Source organism: Dipodomys spectabilis, unplaced genomic scaffold, assembly GCF_019054845.1.
Source record: "Dipodomys spectabilis isolate Male_0828 unplaced genomic scaffold, ASM1905484v1 ptg000108l, whole genome shotgun sequence".
In the NCBI taxonomy this organism is placed as follows: Eukaryota; Metazoa; Chordata; class Mammalia; order Rodentia; family Heteromyidae; genus Dipodomys; species Dipodomys spectabilis.
This window is the reverse complement of record NW_024870785.1, coordinates 20099347-20124009: the sequence shown is the minus strand read 5'-3', so window position 1 is coordinate 20124009 and position 24663 is coordinate 20099347. Positions and strand designations below refer to the sequence as shown.

Here is a 24663-nt window from a genome sequence, read left to right as displayed (position 1 = left end):
ACAAAGCAGAAGTAGAGGTGTGGCTCAAGTGGTAAAGCCCAGCCTCGAGCTGAAAAAGCTAAGCAAGAGTGTAGGACCTGATTACTGTGATTTTTTTTTTAACCCAGTGCCTTCTTACATACATGTTCTCCTTCGAGCTCAGAATAATGCAATAAAACAGAAATGATCGCTTTCATTTTGTGGCTAGGCAAACCTAGTTCACTTTCTCGTCCAAAGCCCTAGTCTGTCTACCCTAGAATACCACCAGCACTGCTTTGTTCTTGGATGACCAAGCACCTTTACTCTCTGGTCCTTCTGTTCTTCATCTATAACATGAGGTGATAAATTAGATAATTCCAAAGTGCTCTCCAACTGTATATTCCTATTATCTGGGAAAATTACTCTTGCAGTTGGCACTCCCAAATGTAGAGTTCCACTCAGAGTGTAGGTCTATTGCTGAGCAGGAGCAAGTAGACAAGGTAGTCAGTACTTAATATTTCTTCTCAAAGCTTACATTTAAATTAGTTGAGTAATTAATCATTCATAGGCAATCAACATTTTAAAATACAAAAATTAAACTCTCACTTTCAAATCAGTTTCCGCTCATGTCTAGCTGCTCCTTAATTTCTTTTTAATGAGTTTGAGAGCTTGTATCAGTGCTGATTTTCATTCAAATGGATGACTTTGAAGAGATGTTTTTTGAAATGTGCCAAAATCTTTTTGTATATCTCTCCACGCTACTATTCAATGCTTGGATTTGTAAGGGTAAATGCGCTTCTATAAAAGTGATCATATCAGCCGGGCACCGGTGGCTCATGCCTGTAATCCTAGCTACTGAGGAGGCTGAGATCTGAGGATCACAGCTCAAAGCCAGCCCAGGCAGAAAAGTCTGTGAGACTCTTATCTCCAATTAACCACCAGAAAACCAGAAGTGGTGCGGTGGCTCAAGCGGTAGAGAGCTCACCTTGAGCTGCAGAGCGCAGGGATAGGGCCCAAGCCCAGAGTTCATGCCCCGCAACCAACAACAACAACAAAAAAAAGTGATCATGTCTATTTTAGGGCACTTGAAGTTTTTTTTTAATTAAGACATTCTAAATAACTCCCTTTTGTCTCAGATCAAGAAAATAAATCAATGGTGATCAATTAAATGTGACCGTAACACAAGGGAATCGGGAACATTTTAGATTTTTGTCATCGGTGACCTCCAGTGCCTAGAAGTGATTTTTCTCTAAATGATCACATAAGATCTGCGGTCAGTAATGTGTCCTCAGCTATCATTCACTCACATTTGCATCTTTATTAAACATATATCAGCTACAATACCATGGTCTCATCCTGCCTGAACATGAAAGCATGCCCATAGGACATTGTAATGTGGAGCTGAAGAGAATACTTGCCAATAGAAATAAGCAAACCTAGAGAAGACAGGAATCTGTCCTAGCTTGAAATACACTCAGAACTCTATAGTTTCTATTGCTGCATCTGCTATCCCTCTTTGTAGCCCATAAACCCATCCAACCTTCTCTGCTCACACCAGAAGATGGGGAAAGGGAGTGGTGTGGACCAAATGAGGGACTGCATGGCAAAGGCTTTGACTTTGCCAGATCATAAGAAGATGGTACCTTAGAATACCTTGGACATTGTAACTTAAGTTCACCTGGGTGACTAATTACCATTGGCATAATTAGGGAAAAGCAATGACAAACCAGATAGGAAACAGATCCCACCAGATGCTACCCCTGGCCATAATCTAGCAGAGGTAAGGATCCTTACTGCTGCCAATGGTCATTTAGACATCTATAACACCATTTAAGGGCCAAACAAGACATCAATCCAGGAAGGTAGCTGAGGCATCCCACAAGGAGCATTTATGTCTGTCCTGTCATGGATTGGGGGCCTTATATGACAGGGCCCATGGGCCACAGTTTCTCCTTCCCTGGGTGGGATATTGATTTCACTCTCAGAATACCTTTTTCACCTTCTATGTTTTATTTGTTTATTTTTTAATACAGAATGTGACTGTGTAGCCCAGGCTAGCCTCAAACTAGTGATCCTCCTGCCTCAGCCTCTTAAGTGTTAGATTTGCTGGTGTAAGCACAACATGGAGCTCAGAAATACAGTTGCCAGAGAGGAGGGCAGTAATGGAGTTTGAATTTAGGGTCTCATATTATAATAGGCAGGAAGTCTCCCTCCCCCACGGTATAACCCCTGCTCTCACTGTATTTGATGTTGGTATAATTTGTGGAGGGGAAGGGCAAAATTCATTTAAGTAGGGATACAGGTAGACCCATTGCAACAATGAGATGTACAAGTCGTTATGTTGAAAAACAAACTTTACAACTTTGGCAGTGCGGGGGTGGGGAGGGATGGGAGATGGGAATGGATGGGAAGGGGAAACAAAGGAGGAGGCAACAATGCTTGATAAGAAATGTACTCATTACCTTGCCCATGTAATTGTAACCCCTCTGTACGGTATTTTCACAATTAAAAAAATAGACAGGAAGTCTAACATGTGAACTATGTATAGCTCCCAGCTGTTTTTTACCTTAGTTATTTTTCAGGTAAGGTCTTGGAATGCTGGGAGTTTTTTTACTTTTATAATTGGGTAAAAAGATACATAACATACAATTTACTATCTTAACCCTTTTTAAGTGTACACTACACTTGTAATACACTGATCTTGTTATGCAAGCATCATGACTATCTGTTTCCAGGACTTAACATTATCCTCAGGAGAAACTCTATACATGTTAACCACTAAGTGCAGAAGAGCTCTTGTTTGGAGAGTGTTGTTTCAAGAGCTGGAAGCACCCTGAGGCCTTTAGCCCAACCTCTTATTTGAAGATAGGGAACTGAGGCTCACAAAAGTCCAGTGTGCTCATTCTTCTAGCAAGTTACAAATTCAGGCAAACCTTGACATCCAGCGGATCTTCCCAGTCTAACTCTCTTCTCCCCATACAGAGTGTTTTTATACTCTTCAACAGTCTGCAAACTGGTATACTAGATCTTCCTCCAAACTAGTCACTCCACATTTTTATACTAACATATTAGAAACTTTGCATGAACATTGAAGTAGCTACTGGCCTATAAAACCCTTGGATTCCCTTAAAGTTCTGGTACCTTTGCTTTACATTATTGTATGACATTTTAATGGGTGTGTGTGTGTGTGTGTGTGTGTGTGTGTGTGTGTGAACTGGGGCTGGAACTCAGGGCCTCACACTTGCTTAGCTTTTTCACTCAAGGCTGGCACTCTGCCAACCACAAGAGCCACACCCCAATTCTAGATTTTTGCTAGTTAAGTGGAGATAAGAGTCCCTCTGATTCATCTGCTAGGGCTTGCTTCCAACAGGACACCTCCTGAGTAGCGAAGATTCTAGGTATAAGCTACCAGTGCCTGGCTTGACTTTATTTTTAAAACAAGGTTTGCTCTGTAAAAATAATCATTACTATTTTTTAACTATTGGCCCCAAACCATATATCATATTAGTTATTTTATATTCATGATCTTATTTTAGCCTTGGAGCAAAATATGGGTGGGTTTTTCTCCCATTTAACAAATAAATGGACTCACAGAGACTAAGTCACTTGTCCAAGTTCATGCAGTTAGTTTAGAAGTAATCGAGCTGGATTCAAAGCCAGAACTGTCTGACTTCAAATCCCCATGCTGCCCTCTTTAGTTAAGGAAGTAAACAGTACTGGTTCTAATGCTCTATCCTGGGAGAATACCCTTCCCACCCCCATTTTCACCCCAGCTTCTTTCATGATACTAATACTACCTAACATTCATTTCTGTTGTGTCCTATGTATTATTATAAATGATTTATATGCATTATTTCATTTAATCCTCACAACTTCCCTATATGAAAGGTCCTATTATACTCATTTTAAAGATAAAGAAACTAAGGCATAAGGAAAACAAATACCTTAGTTTTTCTTTTCTTTTCTTTTTTTAATTTTTATTTTTTATTGTGAAAATACTGTACAGAGGGGTTACAATTACATGGGCAAGATAATGAGTACATTTCTTATCAAGCATGGTAGCCTCCTCCTTTGTTCCCCCTTCCCATCCTCCCTCCCCCCCCCCCGCTCCCCCCCCAATTCTCCCCACACACCCCCACCAATATCTTAGTTTTTCAGTTCTCTCTACCAGCATATGGCCTACGCCTTTCTATTTTATGCCTCCAAAGCACTATGTAGCTACCTATGGCTCTTATCTACCTTGTATTAGTTATATATTGCCTATCCTTATTTATGTCCCCATTTCTTGAAAGCAGAAACACAGCCATATTAGTTCTGCTGTGTGATGACCACCTGGCTCTGTCCTCTGCTATTTAGTCATGAATAGAATTACTTATTTAATAGAGAAAGTCACAGTCATTGCTGAACTAGGTCTAACTACTCAAAATTAAAAAGAATTTGAATTGGAAAATGAATCTGAGTCATGCACAAAATTTCAAATACCTTCTATTCATGAGGTCTCTCCAGAATTATTGGCTAGAACCACTGAGAACCACAATTAAATGGTATGTTATCTGAAATAGATTTTGCAATGGAATTTCGGCAAGAGGTTACCCAAGTCAAGTACCTTTTTCTTACTAAAGCATTTGAAGAGTTGCCAGATTAGGAGTAAAACAGTGAAGAATTCTGGGGGTTTTTTGTTTTCTTCATTTTTTAGTATTGATTTTCCAGATGCTTTAGTGTTAAACCATGCCAGAAGTGTTGCTGAGATGAATCACTATTATCCAAAGGCCGCCAGCCTCTTTTCCTTCTGACAGAAGGATAATTCCACGTGGATCAAATAAATACAGATGTGTAGTAATTAGTTCTATTCCCAGCGAGCCTATTTCCAACACACTAAAGATGTGAGCCATTATGGAACCTCACCCCAACAGCTTTTATCAATTTAAACTGCTAAACAACAGGATAGGTCATAACCCAGCCTGCTATTAATAATGTATTTATTATGTGCAACATTATAAATTAAGTGTATGGATTAGAAAAAGAAAAGGGCACCTCTCTTAACAGGCATTATATGATCTTCCCACAGAATCATCACATGTGCCTGGCCACTCACCTGAAGTACAGTCCCAAGGCAATCAAAAGAATAAAAAATCTCATCCAAGGAAAAGAGGCCTACATTGTGGGTGGTTTTCTCCACAGAGATGATTTAGCTGTGGCTGATATGTTAAATGTACCCATCCTGGGCTCAGAGCCTGAGCTGGTGCAACTTTATAGTTCCAAGTCTGGCAGTAAACGGATCTTTGACAAGATCAATGTACCAATCCCTCCTGGAGCATACGACATTTATTCAAATGATCAGGTACGTATGGTGACAAGATGCTGCTCACAAATTTTACAGTGAAAGTTGTATTCTTGAGTTGATTTAAGGGGTCTACATGAAGCCTGTAGGTTTTCATGTTTCTTTCTAATTGTCTTACAGAAATTGCTGGAATTTCCAAAATATTTACCCTTAAGGCATTTTAGATTGTTAAAAATTATTATTTGGGGGCTGGGAAGGTGGCTCAGTGGTAGAGTGATTGCCTTGCATGCATGAGGCCCTGGGTTCGATTCCTCAGCACCACATAAACAGAAAAAGCTGGAAGTGGCGCTGTGGCTCAAGTGGTAGAGCACTAGCCTTGAGCTGAAGAGCTGAGGGTCAGCGCCCAGGCCCAGAGTTCAGGCCCCACGACTGGACCCCCCCCCAAAAAAAAAACAAAAAAAATTATTATTTGGGCCAGGTGCCCATGACTTATGCCTGTGTTCCTAGCTGCTCAGGACACTGAGATCTGAGGATCTGAGGATTGTGGTTCAAAGCCAGCCTGGGCAGGAAAATCTGTGAGACCCTTGTCTCCAATTAACCACCAAAAAAGCCAGAAGTGGAGTTGTGACTCAAGTGGTAGAGCTCTAGCCTTGAGTGAAAATCCCAGGGAGAGTGCCCAGGCTGAGTTTAAGCCCAGGACCAGCATGTTTCTCTCTCTCTCTCTCTCTCTCTTTCATAGTTTGGGTTAATCTGCATCAGTATTGAATACCTTATCAGCCAGTCAGCCATTAATTTAGCATAGGATCCTGAGAAACATAGAGTCAGTTTTGCCTGAAAAAAAAAAAAAAGCTCCAGGAAATGAACTTTCCTGCTGAGTCAGATTGCAGAGAGTAGCTGATATTCTCACCTCTGGGGGAAAAATAAATAAAAATTTAAAAATATGTATGGATGGAAAAATATGTAAATATACATCTAAATAGAAATATATATGGGGAAATAAATACATATATATTTTATATATTCATATATATATGCACATATATATGTATTTGGCTCTCCAGAAAGGGCCCTGAAAGGAGAAGGATAGAAAAGAACCAGGAGGGAGGCATGAAATGGCTCAGGAATGAAACTACTGCTGGTTTTGCCTTGAACCAGGGCCGTGGCTCTGTAATTCCAGCAGGCCCCAAATATTTGGAGAGATTCATTAGCTGCTAGAAATGTTTTCTCTTTGAGTGAACTCTGGCAGGTGTTCTCTCATTTATCTGCCATCTGTTTTCATAATAAAGAAAATTAAAAGACAAATGGCTGTTAACATTTCCTAACCTCTGTTTTAGTACATCTCTTGACCGTTACTCTGAGCCAATCACCAATTATCTCCACTCTCCACTTCTAGGGAAACTGAAGAACCATATACAATGAGATAGTTTGCCAGGGACTGAATTTAGGGAAGCCCTTCTAAGAATCTCAGTTGCTTGCTCATTATGTTGTATACCACACAAGTCATGAGACCCCCTCCCCCCCAAATCAAGTCTTTCAATAACTGATACTCTGCAGAGACATGATGGAAGAAGATACAAGCTTATTGAATTTCCCTAAAGTCTTACTAGAGTGTTTTTGTTGATACCTAGGCTCATAGAAATAGCATGATCTGTGAAAAGGCCCAGGGAGCTTTTGTGGATTAGCGAGGCTCCCTCTGAGCTGCTGGATCACTTTCCATGATCATTAACCTACACTGGGCTTCGAAAATAACAAGGAAGATCGCTCAACTCTGTTTCCCAGTAAAATTTTTGGGCCACTAAGCTTAATAAAAAGTGAAATACCCATTAGAATGGTACAGTTTTATTATTATTATTATTAAGCAATCTTCAAGACTTTAAAATGTATGTGCAGTATTTAAATTGATCCTTGATTTCATCTTCACTGATGAGAATTGAGGCATTATTCTGCTCTGAAGTATTTAGGACTTTATATGTTAATTGTGGTTAATCTCCGAATTGTAGTACAGCCTCTGTCTAGTGATTGTATTTAGAAGGAGGATTAAACATTTTCCTGGGTACTGGTGGCCTATAATCTTAGTTCCTCAGGCGGCTGAGATCTGAGCATTCTGGTTCAAAGCCAGCCAAGGCAGGAAAGTCCATGATATTCTTAACTCCAATTAACCAGCAAAACACTGGAAGTAGAGTGCCATAGTGCTAGCCTTGAGTGATAGAGTTTAGTGACTATGCCTAGGCCCTGATTTCAAGCCCCAGGACTAGGAAAAAAAAAAACAACTCATAGACACATCAGATTTTAAGGATACTATTTGATCTATGGTATATATAAATACCATAATAGTAAACTGAGTTATAACTGAGTCTGCTTTTCTGAAAAACATGTTATCTGCAACCATCAAGAGCCGAAGTACTTCACAGAGATTTTGTACGTAGTTACTACCCTACCTAATCAATCTCAGTGTATTAGTATTTTGAATCTGCAAATGGTAATTAATCAATAACAATGATTTTTTTTTCACTGATGTGCAACATAAAAACAAACCTGGTAAAACTCTTTTTTTAACAAGTAATATTTAGGAAATATTCCTGAGTATTAGTTGGATTTTCACAGTAGTCATTTTTTCCTACTTTTATTCTTTGCCAGCATAAAAGAATCACAACAACAACAAAAAAGGACCTTTTGAACAGATAGACTCAAACAGACAAAAACAAATGTTTGGAAATAGCCTAAAATCACTTGGTTGATGATTATTAAAAAAAAAAAAACCCAGCATGAGTACAGTGAGCATTTTCTGATTCAGTTCATAAAGTAACCATGCAAGTTTTCTTTCTGGCCTCTGCTTCGCATGAAATATTGACAGCTTTAGTTAAATAATCAAAAATGGCAGTGCTATTTTAAAGTACTGTTCAATTTTCACTTAAAGATAGCACATAATTCTTTCCAGTGGCATAGTCTTTACAATCCTATTGATCGTTTTCATTACTGTAGGGGACCTATCAAAGACACCTATTTATATGCTTCTCAGAAACAACAAATAATAGGATTTGGAAGAAACAGATAATTCTATTAGTATTTGAAATCTCCAAATATACAATACACTCAAATGTATGATTTAAAAGACTGCCAGAACACCTTTCCTTACAACAGCAGAATTTTTTAATCTAACATTAACAGGGTGAAGACCATTTCTACAGCAAAGAGTGACCACAATGCCCTAAAAATATGATTAAATATAGAATCTGTCTTCCCTATCCATTAAAGAAAGAAGGAATGCAACTTTAGAAGACATATTTAAAGTCTTCCTAAGCTATGTTCATTGCCACAAGATATATAAATCAGGATACCTTGATTAAACATCCAAATTAGCTGGGTGCCGGTGGCTCATGCCTGCAATCCTAGCTACTCAGAAGGCTGAGATTTGAGGATTGCGGTTCAAAGATAGCCAGGACAGGAAAGTCCATGAAACTCTTATCTCCAATAAACCACCAGAAAACTGGAAGTGGCGCTGTAGCTCAAATGGTAGAGCTCTAGCTTTGAGCTGAAGAGCTGAGAGACAGGGCTCAGGCCCAGAGTTCAAGCCCCATGACTGACAAAAAAAAAAAATCCAAATTATCCATAGACATTATTTGATAATTAGGGAGTCAAAACCATTTCATTTTCACCCTATCAGAATACATAATTACATAAGGTTTCTGGGGACCTCAAGTGTGAGTATTTGTTATTTTTTTCCCTACAAATTCCATGTAGCATCTCCAGGAACATTTGATGGAGAGCCATAACTCAAAAGAACACATCATGCCTTTAAACAAAATAGATTTACCTTTGCAGTTTCAGATCCAAACTATAAATATTAAATTCTTTCACACTTTTTAATGAGGAAAAAAATAGGAATCTATTGGTAGGCAAAAGAAGCCATCAAAAGAGAAGAAAATAAGAGTGTCACAAGAAATATACATACAAGAGGCCATAGCCAAGAGCAGCATGGGTAGATTCATGATGCCTCATGTCAGTTTGTTGGCTTCAAGGAAGTACAGACTGAATGCCTGTCCTACTTACTCAGTAAGCTAAGATCTGAGAATCATAGTTCAAAGCCAGCCCAGGCAGAAAAATCCATGAGACCCCAATTAACCACCAAAAACGCTGGAAGTGGAAGTGTGGCTCAAGTGGGAGAGTGGCATCCTTTAAGTGATACAGCTGAAGACAGTGCACAGGTCCTGAGTTCAAGCTCCAGTGTAGCACTGTATATATGTGTGTGTGTGTGCAGTTTTTTCCAAGTTTGTAATATAATTTAAGTAGACTGGCTATAGAAATTCGTGTGACTCATACACACTCTCAATGGCACGTTGACTGTGAGGCAAGTTGCTTTTCTTGTTCCTCTAACTTTTGTCTCCAGTTCATTTATCTCTCTTGCTCCCTGGACCGGGTAAGAAGTGTAAAGTTGGAATCAAAGCAGGCTGGGAGGTGCCTTGCTCTGCCCCACATGCTGTGTGATCTTGTGCAAGTGGTTTAAGTTAGCCAGCCTCTGATTATATATAAAACGGAACCATGAATAGTCCCTACCTCATGGGTAAGTGTGAGTACTAAATGGGAAAGTCCATGTGGAAAATTTATAAGTCAAAGGCATGAATCCTATAAAGGTCAGTAATGTCAGTGTTATTATAGAGGGTTTCAGCTCAGTAATGAAAACATACTTTCTAAGTATCAATTCAATAATGGCAAAGATTTTGTTCCAAAAATAGTATCAAACTAGGTTTTTTTTGTCTATTTTGTCATCAGTTGTGGGGCTTGAACTCTGGGCCTGGGTGCTGTCCCTCAGTTCTTCAGCTCAAGGCTAGCACTCTACCACTTGAGCCACAGCGCCACTTTCAGCTTTTTCTGCTTATGTGGTGCTGAGGAATCGAACCCAGGGCCTCATGCATGCAAGGCATGCGCTCTACCACTGAGCCACCTTCCCAGCCGCGGGTTTTATTTTTTATTGACTTTTCCTCCATTGGTTCATTGGAAATCAATTCTATTCCTTAAATATCTGTGTTTGAAACCAGTTCTCGAGGGAGTATGTTTCTGATCAAAGGTAGGTTAGGTATTCATTCCAGAAAGATGGGTTCTATGAGTATTTTCTTTCCTTTATCTCTCGTGGGTTTTTTTGTGTATGTGTGAAATTGTTTTGCTATTGGATTCGGGGGAGGGGGGTGTGTATGAGAGAGAGCGAGAGAGAGACAGAGAGACAGAGACAGAGAGACAGTATACTGGGGCTTGAACTCTTGAACTCTGCCTCATGTTCTCACTTGGCTTTTTTGTTCAAGGCTGGCACTCTACCACTTGAGCCACACCTCCACTTCTGGCTTTTTGGTGGTAATTGGAGATAAGACTCTCATGGAATTTTCCGCCTCGGCTGGCTTCCAAAGGGAATTCTCAGATCTGAACCTCCTCAGTAACTAGGATTATAGGCATGAGTCACCAGAACCCAGCAAGATTATACTTTTTAAGCATGTCTTTGATCTCATTGCTTAATGGTTATTTTTTTACAACATAAACACAATACTCTTCTTTAGCCCGTCTTAAGGAGAGGAGAACCAAATGAGAACACATGCAAAATTTCACAATCAAGTCAATGAGATAGACAGGATGAGAACTCTGAAATGTTGCTGTCTTTGCCTCGCAGATGATAGAACAGTTGACCCAGCTGGTGACTGATCACCTGCAAATCCAACGCTGGCTCTTTAAAATGGACCTGGAATTTGGAGGGAATGGGACTGCCTTTTGTGACATTTCTTCCCATCTACCATGCTACAAGTGGGTAGTAAAGGAGAGCAACAGATACGGGTGTGAAGGCTGGAGTAAGAAGTGGGCTCATGTAAGTATTCAGTGGCAAATTAAACCATAGGTTACGAATTACAAGGCTCCATTACCAGATAAAAGTTCTTTCTTTTAGACTCAGCTCTGTGACTTACCCATAGTTCCTATCTTGGGCTTGAGTCCCTGTACAGAAAATGAATTGAATCATTGGGTTATTGTTGTTGTTGTTAATGTTATATTATTATTTTGACATACTGAGGTTTGAAATCAAGGTCTTATACTTGCTTGGTAGGCACTTTACCACTTGAGCCACTCCACCAATCTCTTTTTTTTTTTTGGTTGTGGGGCTTGAACTCTGGGCCCGGGCACTGTCCCTAAGCTCTTCAGCTCAAGGCAAGCCACAGTGCCACTTCCAGTTTTCTGGTGCTTAATTGAAGATGAGTCTCACAGATTTTCCTTCCCAACCTGTCTTTGAACCCAGTCCTCAGATCTCAGCCTCCTGAGTAGCTAGGATTATAGGTGTGAGCCACCGACACCGGGCCACCAACTTCTTTTTTGCATTCTTTTTCTTTGTGTTAGTACTGGGGCTTGAATTCAGATCCTCACACTTTGACTGGATTTTTTGTTTAAGGCTGGCTGTCTATCACTTGAGCCCACTTCTACTTCCCGCTTTCTGTTGGCTAATTGGAGGTAAGAGTCTCATGAACTTTTCTTCCAGGGCTAGCTTTAAATAATGATCCTCAGATCTCAGCCTTCTGAGTAGTTAGCCAGTGCTGGTGAGCTGGTGCTTTTATTGGTTACTTTTGCGATAGGATCACGCATTATGCCCAAGTAGCTTGGACTGCAATACTCTTATTTTTGTCCTCCATATAACTGAGAAAACAGAGGTGTATGTCAACTTCACTTAGACATTGGTTGAGTCTTGTGATTTTTTTTTTTCCCCACCTTAACTTCAAACCATTACCCTCCATCTCTGCCTTCCAAGTGGTTAGGATTACAGGCTTGAAACACCTCACTCATCTGAGTCATTGGGTTATTTTAAATGTATCTTCTTTGGTCCCTAAAAATTGTCATTCATGGGCTGAGAAGGTGGCTCAGTGGTAGAGCGCTTGCCTTGCATGCCTGAGGCCCTGGGTTCAATTCCTCAGCACCACATAAAGAAAAAAGCTGGAAGTGGCACTGTGGCTCAAGTGGTAGAGTGTTAGCCTTGAGTTGAAGAGCTGAGGGACAGCGCCCAGGCCCAGAATTCAGGCCCCACGACTGGACCCCCCCAAAAATTGTCATTCATACCTTCAAATTGATTATGATAATTAGAAAATTGTTCTTTTTTCATATTCAGTAACATTACAAATTTCATCATTTGCCCAAAGTAAGTCTTGATCATGTGTTTCTATCAAATGTTGTTATTAAGCTAACTGTATTTTATTATGGGACAGAAATTCTATTAGTGAGTGGCTGTCACCTGGAAGCTAACATATGATAGCATTTTGTCAGCAGTCATATGTTTTTAAGACAGTCCAAGGAAATTTATATAACTGCTGGTCCCTGTGAGATGCTGAGAGAAAAAAAAAAATAGGAGTACATCCCAGCAGAAAATCTCTCAGCAAAAGCAGAGCAGTAGGTACAAGGTCTTGGAATATGAATAGAGATATATAAATTTTTCCATGCACATTGGTAAGATGAATAATGTAACTAAGTCTGTTCTGCATTTGCTTAATGATTAATTTTAATTTTAAATTATATCCGCCACTAAAATACTAGGCCATTTTGGGACCAAGAGACCTAGTCATGTTTGGCTTTTCTTTTCCCCTATCAATGTTTAGGCTGAGTTACTGGCTAAAGGAAAATTAAGAGGCAAGTTATCTTAGCTGGTTAGCAGTGGGTTGTACAAGGTGATTTTCATCTGCTTTGAGCATCCCACTAGAGAAGTATATGAATCAAGGCACAAGTGTTAGAGAGGGAGGGGCAAACTAGAGGGATCTTCATTGCTCTTGGGAATGCGAAATGATGGCTAGATCTAGAGAACAGTCAGGAGAGAGAGTTTCCCTTGAAAAATGGTACCGTTCTCCTCATGACCTATTCTGGGCTTCCTTGCTCTCCAACAGTGGCTACACTAAATACAGTACCTGTAATGGCCAGCTTTTTACATATTATTTAAAGGATACTAAAGTGAATTACTCTTTAAGAAAAAGAAAGTGAAACAAAATGTATTTAATTTTGAGGTTCATAGTGGCTTCTCTTTTGTTCTCTTTGAACTGGATTTTATTTCATTTGTATAGAGCTGCTTTTGGAAGCAAGCTGTTGAGATTAAATCATGAAAATATCTGAATTTTTTTTTCTTTTTTTTGGGTCCAGTCATGGGGCCTGAACTCTGGGGCCTGAACGCTGTCCCTCAGCTCTTCAGCTCAAGGCTAGCACTCTACCACTTGAGTCACAGCGCCACTTCCGGCTTTCTTTCTTTTTTTTGCTTATGTGGTGCTGAGGAATCGAACCCAGGGCCTCATGCATGAAAGGCAAGCGCTCTACCACTGAGCCATCTTCCCAGCCCCTGAATTTTTTTTTCCTTTAAAAACTTGAAACATTAGCGTGCAAGGTTGGTGTTGGCCTCAGTCATTCCAATGATACGTTTCAAAGCATTCTCCTGAAACTAGGCTATAATAAATTTGAAATGTGTGAAATGTTTACAGTGGGGCTCTGGTGGTTCACATCTGTAATTCTAGCTACTCAGGAAGCTGAGATCTGATGATTGTGGTTCAAAGCCAGCCTGGGCAGGAAAGTCCAAGAGACTCTTACCTCTAATTAAGCACCAGAATCCCAGGAATGGAGCTGTGGCTCAAGTGGTAGAGTAATAAAGCTAAGAGACAGTACCCAGCCCCTGAGTTCAAGCCCCAGCATTGGCACAAAACAAAAATAACATTGAACATAGGACTGAATTGTATTTAGAAACCACACTGTACATTATTTAACTTCAATTATTTCAAACTATGCCATTTTCAATTGTCACTAAATTCATTTGGCACTGTTGTTAATGTTATTAAATGTGAAACTCTTGAATAATTGATAGCATAGCTAAATCATTTTTAAAAACTGTTAACAAGTACAAAAATTATTCAAGAAATCTTTTTGCAGTCTGAGGCCTGCTTTGCCATGATGTGGTGAGAAGCCAAAATAATTAAAATGAAAAGAAAAGCAGTTCTGCGAAGCTTTGATATTCTTTTTTGCCTTCAAAGTGAAATGGCATTTGGAGTGGAGGTGCATGACAGTCTCTATTGAGTGTAGCTATTGAGAAATTAGGATTAGAATTCTCCTTTGTTCCATAAGACCATTGTACTTGTGTACATTTAGACATCAAAGCATTACTTTATGAGCACAGACATGTTTTAATGTCCCATTACAGTTTGTAGACCTGCTTCTTTTGATAATGAAGATGATGTGTCATCAAGCCTAGCCTGGCACATACAAAACATATGCTGGCAGGTTATTAAAAATTTCAGCTTCTTGATGAAAGACTATCCTGCAGGCTAAGAGTCCAGAAAAAGACTCCATTCCAGGAGAATTATTAGAAATGAGAATATGACTGTAAGCACTAAATTATGTTAATACTTACAAATAGCATCATTTGCATAGCAGTTTAGGACACGATACCATGATTTTTCTCATTGGTATGTTGCAGGCAACAGATTAAAACAGAGCTGTTTATGGGAGTTGGAGCGGTTTTGAAGCTCGAGTGTCTTATGAAGATATTGGTTTTAGAAGTAGGCAGGAGTCCATGTAGATTTAAGTATTCTCTTTTTCAAGTTTTAATTTCCAAGGAGCGTTCCTTGGAAATTACTTTTACTTTATTTCAACTTAAAGTCATGGTGTCAACAGACACCAAAAGGCCATAGCCATATTTAGAAAATCAGTGTAGACAAGTAGGGAAGTTTGGAAAAGCAGAATATCAAAGAATGGGCACAGGGAAAATGAAGCAGAAGTCTTTTTTTTTTTTTTTGGAGACTTGGTCGCAAGTCTATTCTCTTCATACTATTGGACCCTTCTGTCTCTCACACCTCACAGATCACTTAGGGCTCAGTATTTAATTAAGGCTGAGGATTTGTTTTCATTTCGTAGACAAAGACTCACATGGGCACACCCATCTGAGACAGTCCAGAGAGATACTGTACACTCAGGTACTACCAGTCCTTCTTATGGCTTCTCCTCCTTCTTCTGCTTCTCCTTCTGCTTCTCCTTCTCCCTCTTCCTTTCCCTTTTTCTCATCGCTATCATCCTCCTCCTCCTCCTTCTTTTTTTTTTTTTTTGGTCCAGTTGTGGGGCCTGAACTCTGGGCCTGGGCACTGTCCCTCAGCTCTTCAGCTCAAGACTAGCGCTCTACCACTTGAGCCACAGCGCCACTTCCCGCTTTTTTCTTTTTGCTTATGTGGTGCTGAGGAATCGAACCCAGGGCCTCAGGCATGCAAGGCAAGCACTCTACCACTGAGCCACCTTCCCAGCCCTCCTCCTTCTTTTTTTAAAAGGGCAAGTCTTCCCTCAATTCTAGAACATGGCACTACTGGTGACATTGTACTGGGAAGACAAACTCTTTGTAGAGCAGCTCCTCTGTGCAAAGACATAAAATGGTGGTTTGCTGTCAGGTTTCTCTGGTGGTCCTTTTCTGGGCCTCAGTTACTCTGAGATGTGGAGGTCTTATGGTCACTATTTTATCACTTAGCAAGAGAAAGGAAATGGATCTGCCTCAATGCTACTGTTAAACAAATATTTTAGCCTTTTGAAGAGCAATTTCACCTCTCTTCCTCCCTTCCTTTCTTTCTTTCTTCCCCTTCCTTCCTTCCTTCCTTCCTTCCTTCCTTCCTTCCTTCCTTCCTACTTTCCTTCCTTTCTTGTGCCAGTTTTTTTTTCTTTTGGTTTGGCTTTTTTTTTGTCCATTGCGGGGCTTGAACTCTGGGACCTAGGTGCTGTCCCTCAGCTCTTCAGCTCAAGGCTAGTGCTCTACCACTTGAGACACAGAGCTACTTCCAGTTTTCTTGTGGATAAGAATTTTCCTGGAGATTAGAGTTTCATGGACTTTCCTGCTCGGGCTGGCTTTGAACCATGATCCTCAGATCTCAGCCTCCTGAGTAGCTAGGATTACAGGCGTGAGACACCGGTGCCTGGCTCTTGTGCCAGTTTTTTGAGGCTTGAACTCACGGCCTGAGCTCTGTCCCTGAGCTTTTCTGCTCAAAGTTAGTGCTCTACCACTTGAGCCATAGCTCCACTTCCAGCACCAATTCCAGTTTTCTGCTGGTTAATTGGAGATAAAAGTCTCAAGGGGACTTTTCTGCCCAGCCTGGCTGTAAACTACTATCCTCAGACCTCATTCTCCTGAGTAGCTAGGATTATAGGTGTGAGCCACTGGAAACTGGCCACTTCCACCTTTTTGCCCAAGCCCAAGCTGGCTTCAAACTGAGATCCTTAGATCTCAGCCTCCTGAATAGCTAGGATTACAGGCATGAGCCACTGGCATCCAGTTTCTCAAATAGGAACTTTTTCAAATAGGATCTCACTTTATTTTCAGACTACCTTTGACCAAGACATTCCAATGACCACTTCCTGAGTAGCTAGGATGACAAGTGCGTACTTGAATGCCCACCGTTTCATTGGTTGAGATGGAGTTTTGTGAACATTTTGCTTTGACTGTAAGAGAACCACAATTCTCTAGATCTCTGCCTCCTGAGCAGCTAGGATTATACGCATGAGCTGCTGTACCGGGCTAATTTTTGTTGTTGTTGTTTTTATTGTTATTTCTGTTTGGGGTTTTGTTTTTATTTTTGTGTTTTGTTTTTAGTGTTGGGAGAGAAAAAGGGAAAAGAAAAGCTTTGCCTGTGTAAAGTTTTTATTTATACCCCTTTTTGCTTCTGTTGAGTTATTTTCCTTGGAGAAAGACCTGTGAGTAAAATGTTTTACGACTCAAGTTATATGTTGTTTTATTTCTGAGAGAGTACCAATTCCCCAAACAACAAAATAATAGAGAAAATAAGCATACCAGTTTTTAGTACAACCTTATCAGCATGAATATCTTAAACAGTTTTTCTTTTAATTTTAAATAAAAAATGCAACTATGCTATTATTGACTTACTTGCAAGGAATAACTTTTTTTAATTTTAATTTCTTATTGGCTATTTATTTGAGACAAGGTTTCACTATGTATTCAATGCTGGCCTCAAACAATGATCTGTGACACTCTTATTGCTGCCTTCCTAGTGCTGGGTTACAGGTGCATCCTACCTCACCCAGTGACAGTATTTTTTTTACATGTTCTTCTTACTTGTGTTTTTATAATAAATACAACATCTTGGTGTTAAGAAAAATCTAGGTTTAAAAATGTAGAATATATTTTTTTCCTAATCCTAAAACTTCATACAAATAATGATTTCATTTTTATACTTATTTTTTATATCTTAAAAGCTTGACACTTCAGATTATCTTTATGTATTTTGTAGCTACCAGAATGCTGGCCTACACATGGGTTTTTAGGCATTTTATAGAATTGTATTCAGCATTTTAATAGGCTTTTCATGATTTTATAGAACCATAATACTGTTAAAAAAAACAGTCTCAATATTTTCTTGTATTTAAAAATAATAAATTAATCTAAATCTCAGGAAAGCCCTAAGAATTCTACTCATCTACTTTCATAGCAGTTTGAGAAGGGAGATATCCCCCATTTACCCCTGGAGAAATTGATGCTCAGGAATTTGTGTGTTTGCCTTTGACCTGTGGAGTGATAGATTTCAATACCTTTCTCAACACACCATCATGTTCACTTGGTTAAATCTATAAATCTTCTAAAAGCTTTGAGTAGGTTACCTTTGCAATCAGATGCAGCATTAAAAATAGTGAACAATTAGCTGGGGGCTTGCTAGCTCACACCTATAATCAGGATTCTGAGATCTGACTATTGTAGTCTAAAGATAGCCCTGGCAGACAAATCCAAGATACACTTATTTTCCATTAACCAGTAAAAAGCTGCAAATGGAGGTATGGCTCAAGTAGTAGAGTACCAGCAAAACCTTCATGGAACAAACAAGCTAAACAAGAGTGGGAGGCCCTGAATTCAAACCCCAGTACAAGCACAAACCCAGACAAAAAGATAATGAACTATTAGACACTTTTTCTTTTTGCTTAAGTAGCCATTTTATTCATCTAGGTATTCCTTTATTAGTCTTCTGTTCCAGGTTGACATGGTGAATTCCCTTTTAAGCAGTGAGTGTTCAAACAGGCTAGTCTGATAGTTCTACTCTCTACTATTGAGCGGACAGCTGGAGGCATAGCTCAGTAGTCTGAGTATCTGTTAAGCAAGTGCTAGGTACTGAGTTCAAACCCCAGTGGTACCAAATAAGAAAACCAAATCCTATTTCTTGACCAAGGTATATGTAGGTTTGACTCCTCCGCTTTCTAGGAGACTAGATACTTGGCATACTAGAACAATGCTACCTTTTATTATTAATATTACCATAAATTTGTATGGTAAGAAAATAGCAACACCAAGCCAAGTACACACAATTTGATTGCTCTTTGGTATTTAGGAGGTCCTTAAGGATCTTGTAATCTTCCAGAATATTTAGCAAGCATTGGTTATTATTACAGAAGATTATAGCTGCTGCAGATTCAGCATGATGATTCAATTGTGTCTATGGCTTTTCTTGATAATGCCTTAAAAAGAATAAACCTTCATTAGCAGCATGATATCTTATCATTTGGAAGCAGGAAGCAATTCATATATTGGAACTTTCTACGGGTTGAATTACAAGACTTGATAGAGATCACTCTGACCAAAAGATCTGGTCTGGTTTCTTCATTTTCTGGTTCCAGTTGGTGTATTTTCTAATTAGTATAGCAGCATGTCACCACAATCCCTGGGAAAATGGTAATCATTTACATATTTTTCCTTAGCTCTGAGAATGACTTAGAACGTTTTCTTCCAGCTCAGTGGTTATTTTCACGACACTGCCAAGGTTGAGTTTGAGGGGTTTCTCTGTGCCTGCGGAAGAAGACAAGAGAAGGAAAATTGTCTCCCCAAGTTAAATGAAAGCCAGGGTACCCCTTCCGAGGGCCTATAATAATCAGCTCTACAAGCTGTGGGTTTGTGTGTCCTATTGATTTAATATGCTTCTAATCAGTACATAAAGCTATGGGCCTGCAGTGCTAATTTTTCATATGCTTACAAAGTACCCTTTGATTTTCTGTCACTCGTTAATTACAGCGGTTTGCCATTAAATAGGAAGCTTTGTGTAAACTAATTACTAGGTAATCATTGTCTACTGCAAGCGCGCTGTTTTGTACCTTTTATTTTATTCTAAAAAATGCACAGTTCTCACAGTCTGGAAACACTCTACCTTCCAGCCATTAGCTCTCACTAATTCATAGCATTATTGTGGTGAGAGTGGAGGAGTTGTAATTGTTGTGGTATCAGAGCTGTTAATTACCGGAGTAAACAGTTGAAATGGTGCCAAGGTCTATTGTAGAAGGCAGAGAAAAGGAGGTTTAAATGTTACTCCCGCCATCTGGGGACTGGAGGAGAGGCAAATGCTTGGAAACAGCAGTGAGGCCCTAGCACTGCTTCAGCTCTAGGGTTGGCGGCCATATGGATCCAGAATATTTTGAATCAATTGAATTTAACTGCCAGTTCCCCCCCCCCCCCATAACAGCGTGGAAGGAAGGAATAAAGCAAAAGATGAGAGGAACGAGAATCGGTTAGTGTTTTTGCATCCAGGAAGTCCCCGTTGGAGTTCTTTTGGAAATGTCTGCTCTGCTGAAAAGCATAGAGCAAGCATGAGGATTTTGGAACAGATTCAAATTAAGGGTTTCCCCCCTCCCCTCTCTTTCTCTCCCTCTTTCTGTCTCCTCTGATGGCAACTGTGCCATTTGCTTCTGGTCGTCTGTCCTCGGTGAGCCCAGAGATGCCCTTGAGAAGACATGGGCTTTCTTGTCACCATGCCAGATCCAACAACAAAAGCAAAACCCTCACTTTGGAATGTACTGATTTATTATCCTGGTGTGGTCTATAGAAAGAAAGCCACCAGTATACAATGTGGCTGCATCTGCCTCTGGTGCATGCATCGACAGGTTTAGAAAGATCAAAGGAGGTCCAGCTCCTCACTCTGATGAAGAACTGTAGCTGTCTGCCCTTTCTTACGTATAACATCAAAATATAAAATCTCCCAATACTCTGATTTCATTCCACCCAATCACTCTTTTCTTCCCACTGCTCAGATGAAAAACCAAGCCCAATGTGCACACATTTTTCTCTTGTCTTCGTTTTTTTTTTTTCTTTTTATGCCAGTATCGGGGCTTGAACTCAGTGCCTGGGCACTGTCCCTTAGCTTTTTTTGATCAAGGCTAGAGCTCTGCCATTTGAGCCACAGCTCCACTTCCAACTTGTTGGTGATTAATTGGTGATAAAAGTCTCATGGGCTTTCCTGCCAAGGCTGGCTTTGAACTGTGATCCTCAGATCTCAGCCCCTTCCTGAGTAGCTAGGATTATGAGTGTGAGCCACCGGTGCCCAGTTTAATATATGCGGTTTTCTTAACCAGTGATATTTAGAACTGGGAAGAAAGAAAGCTCTTATAGTAATAATAATTAGGATCACCTTTACAGGTTGATTTGAAAACTGCATAGTTTCAACTTTAAAATATAACATAATCTTTAAAACATCCATATGTATTTACTCTTAGATTTAAATAGAACTTCCTTAAAAACTGTTCTCCACTGTTAAAAATATTTCTACATCACCAGCCACTTGTTCCTGTAACTACTTTTAATATTGTTCCCCAAATGTGATCATATTCTTCTCTTTTTAAACCACTCTGGATTACTGTATTTATTTCTAATTGTTCCTTTAGCAGATGTTGAAGTCATTCAGGGTGTAGGGTAAAGAATGCTTTCAGAGAGAGGGAGAGAGAGAGAGAGACAGAGAGAGAGAGAGAGATCATAGCTACACCACAAACTGCGAACAGTGTTCGTCAGCCTTCTATGGGTGGCAACTTTTGTGTTGGGGAAAATTTGTGTGTGTGTGCGTTAGTATATGTGCAAAGTTTAACTCAGAATTTCTAGAAGCATTTGATCTTTATCTATGGAAACTCCCAGCATGCAGCACGACAGGGTGAGCCTAGAAAGGAAAGCGCAGCTCCCTGCAGTGAGGGGAAGAGAAACAGCAGCATAAGTGCCAGGAAGTTGGAGAAAATGAACCTCTCTTGTGTTTTGGTCGGGGGGAAGAGGCATTTGGGCTACGCTTTGGAATAGAATCACAACATATGTGCCTCAGTTGGACAAAATGCTTCTCAAGTCAAATCAGCTGCGAGGCCTGCATGTCAGTACAAGGTGGAAGCCTAGATAATGAGGGCCAGACTCCTCGAGAAGCAGCCAGTGGATAATGCTACCCAAGTATAGAATTATATACCGCATTTTCGCCATTCTGTTTAATGAGAGCCGCCACCGCAGCGAATCACTTGCCACACACCCGAAATGGGCCATTAGCTATCAAGGGAAAATTGTCTTTGCTGCTTTCAGCAGATGGAGCAAATATTTTACAAAGCAATTTTACATACCAAAACCATTTGTGTGCCTTGGAACGTGGGTTGTTTTACATTACGGTACCTTCCACAGCAGCATAATTTTCCATCTCATCGAAGGCAAACTTGGCATTTTTGATTTTTTTAAATTCTCAATTAACAATTAAACATAGAGTATTAAGGCAGTCCTTAAACTTTAAGTAGGTGTGGGAAGTAGTTTATGACTTGCAGGATACATTTTCTTTCTTTTTTTTCTTCCCTTCATTCTCTCGGTGTATGTTTACACTCTAAAAAGTGACTGTTTCTAATGATCTTAATGGAAAGAAGTGAATGAAAACTTCTCTACAGGATAAGAGTACCAGTACATTGGGTGATCGGAGAATTTGCTGGCTTAAAACATCCATCATCGATTGTAGGAACACAGTTTGCTCTCTTCTCTCATTCATATCAGTTAAAAATGTTGAAAGTTATGTAACAGAAACTCAACTCAGAACAGCTTTAAAAATAAAGAGATATGAATGCTGGTGGCTCAGGAGGCTGAGATCTGAGGATCGTAGTTCAAAGCCAGCCCAGGTTGAAAAAGTTTGTGAGACAGTTACCTCCAATTGAGCACCAAAAAGCCAGAAGTAGAGTTATGTATGGGTCAAATGATGAGTATCAGCATTGAGTGAAAAAGCTAAGCAATGACACCCAGGCCCTGAGCTCAAGCCCAAGTACCAAGACAAAAGAAAGAAAAGAAGGAAGGAAAGAAGAGAAAAGGGAGACAGAGAAAGGAGAGGGAGAAATAAATGAACGTAAGAAAGAAGGAAAGAGACAGGAAGGAAGAAAGGAAAGAAGGAAGGAAAGAGGAGGGAAGAAAGATAAAAGAAAGAAGGAAAGAAAGAAAGAATAAAAGGAAGGAAGGGGGAGGGGGAGGAGAAAGCACTTACTGTCTCAGGTATCTGAAAATCTAAAGATTGTTCTGGCTTCAAACAAGCTTAATCCAGTAACTCAATGATGTACCTGGTTTCTTTCCATCTTTGCTATGCATGAGGATGGCTCAACCTAAGGCTAGCTAGCCACAGGCTTATAGCATGGCTGCCAAGTTATTCCTAGAGTTTTCCCTTGGTCAAGGCAATAGTAAGAGAAGAGCATGCTGCTCTCCCACAGGTACCCCAGCCCCCAGAGGCCCTACTATGTGCTTTGTAACATTTTATTGACCTCAGTGGTTCATGGCTTTACTAGTCAGGGGCTCATCTTGGAAAGTGAGGGTGGAATACTTCTAGGTCATCTTCAATAGCAAAGAGTAATTGGAGGGGTAATTCCTGAAAGGAGGTTTGGAATAGTATTGCCCTGAAGAAGAGCCATTGACACTGCGAAGCCAACAAAAGACGTCCACCCTACCTTTTGTTTTATAACAGTTCAGATTTAGCATCCTCTGTGAACGATCTAATCTGACCCAGATTGGCTATTTCATGCCCATGGATGGCACAGTTACTGGTTACAACTAGATTTGAACCCAAGTTTTTCTACATACTAGCCATGTGACTGAAATTAAGATGACAATACCTACTTTAGCTAGTGGCCATGAGATAATAAATTATTTTAGTGTAGCTGGGCACCAATGGCGCACACCTATAATCCTAGCTACTCAGAAAGCTGAGATCTGAGGATCACAGTTCAAAGCATAGTTCAAGCAAAAAGCAGCCAGAACTGGATTTGTGGCTCAAGTGGTAAAGTACCAGCCTGTAGTGAAAAAGCTCAGAGACAGCTCCCAGGCCCTGAGTTCTAGCCCTAATACTAGCACATATACACACACACAAGGGAAAAATGTAGTTTTACACCACTTATTTGTTATTCATAAGGGACTGATTTATATATAATTAATATATATCATATATAATATATAAATAATATAATATATTAACATGATTTGTATATAATGCCATGATGTAGTAGTAATATAATGATTGTTATATATAATATAATAATAAATACTATATGTATTTCTATTATATATATATAATTTTCCCTCTTTCCATACTCCACACTCTCTAGATCACTGACCATAAGTGATGTGCTCAAGTAGATGAAAGGTTCTCTGAAACAGACATAATTGTCCATCAATGTGACATTACTCACTGAAAATAACTCCTAACTACCCATCTCACACATCTGTAAGATAGGAAGGATGCCCCCCTATTTCCGACTTATAAGACATCATATTACATATGTACACATCTCCTTACTTGAATGCTGCGGATATTTATGATTATTATTTTGTCAAGGTGTGAGATCAGTTTTTTTCCTTGGTACTAAGGCTATTCCTCAGTACAATCTCTGTATTCCCCATCAGAGATGCTTTCAAATAAAGAAATGAATTAAACAGTGAGTACCATCCACTCCCACTGCTTTTACTCCTCTCCACGTCTTTTTCTTAGAGAGCTAATCATGGCCCCAAGCTGCCCCTGTGGACTGCAGCATCACACACTGGTGTCACCCTGCCAGGGCCTTCAGCTGTGTACTTCTCACAGTGGGCCATGATGAACCCCTCCACCCCACATTCCTGCTGCAGACTTTCCCCTAGGAATCTACTCCCTTGCTGTGTCTTTGTGCACAGTACACATGTTAAGCATTAAGTTGGAAACGGCTCACTTTGTAAGCAGAGGCTGAGCTGGCACACCTGGCATCCTGTCCAGATGCCTCACACAAGCCACAGCCTTACGAGTTTAAAATTGGCCCTCACATAGCATATTGCCTCTGAGGTGGTACTTCAGAAATGTCCCCTCATTCATCTAACTGATGCCCTCAGAAGTAGAAAAATCCCATACAATCCGTCCAGGAATACTTTGTCCTGGGCAACAACGAATGAGCCTGTTAAGAGGTTCATATTTTCTCTTACTCTGTAACTGCAGCTGTTAAGGACTTTGTTCCTGTATTTACCACCATTGTGATTTGTCCCCAAATAGTATCTTCTCTGTGCTGGGCATTCAGGAGTCTGACCTTAAAGCCAATATCTTTGCCAAGACAGTATTCACACAATTCCCCCACTTTGAGAGTGAGGGAAGGGGGGTCAGCACAGAATGCTTCCTGGAGGAGATGTGGTT

General features: G+C 40.0%; 1 protein-coding gene across 1 annotated transcript in view; it reads left to right on the top strand.

The window, feature by feature from the left end:
* Iqch (IQ motif containing H) overlaps positions 1 to 24663 on the top strand; it is a 219227-nt gene that overhangs the window by 118273 nt on the left and 76291 nt on the right. Inside the window, exons 12-13 of the mRNA XM_042687745.1 lie at positions 5027 to 5299; positions 10896 to 11087. Of these exons, the coding sequence (XP_042543679.1) occupies positions 5027 to 5299; positions 10896 to 11087 (465 nt within the window). The remainder of the gene's footprint in view (positions 1 to 5026; positions 5300 to 10895; positions 11088 to 24663) is intronic.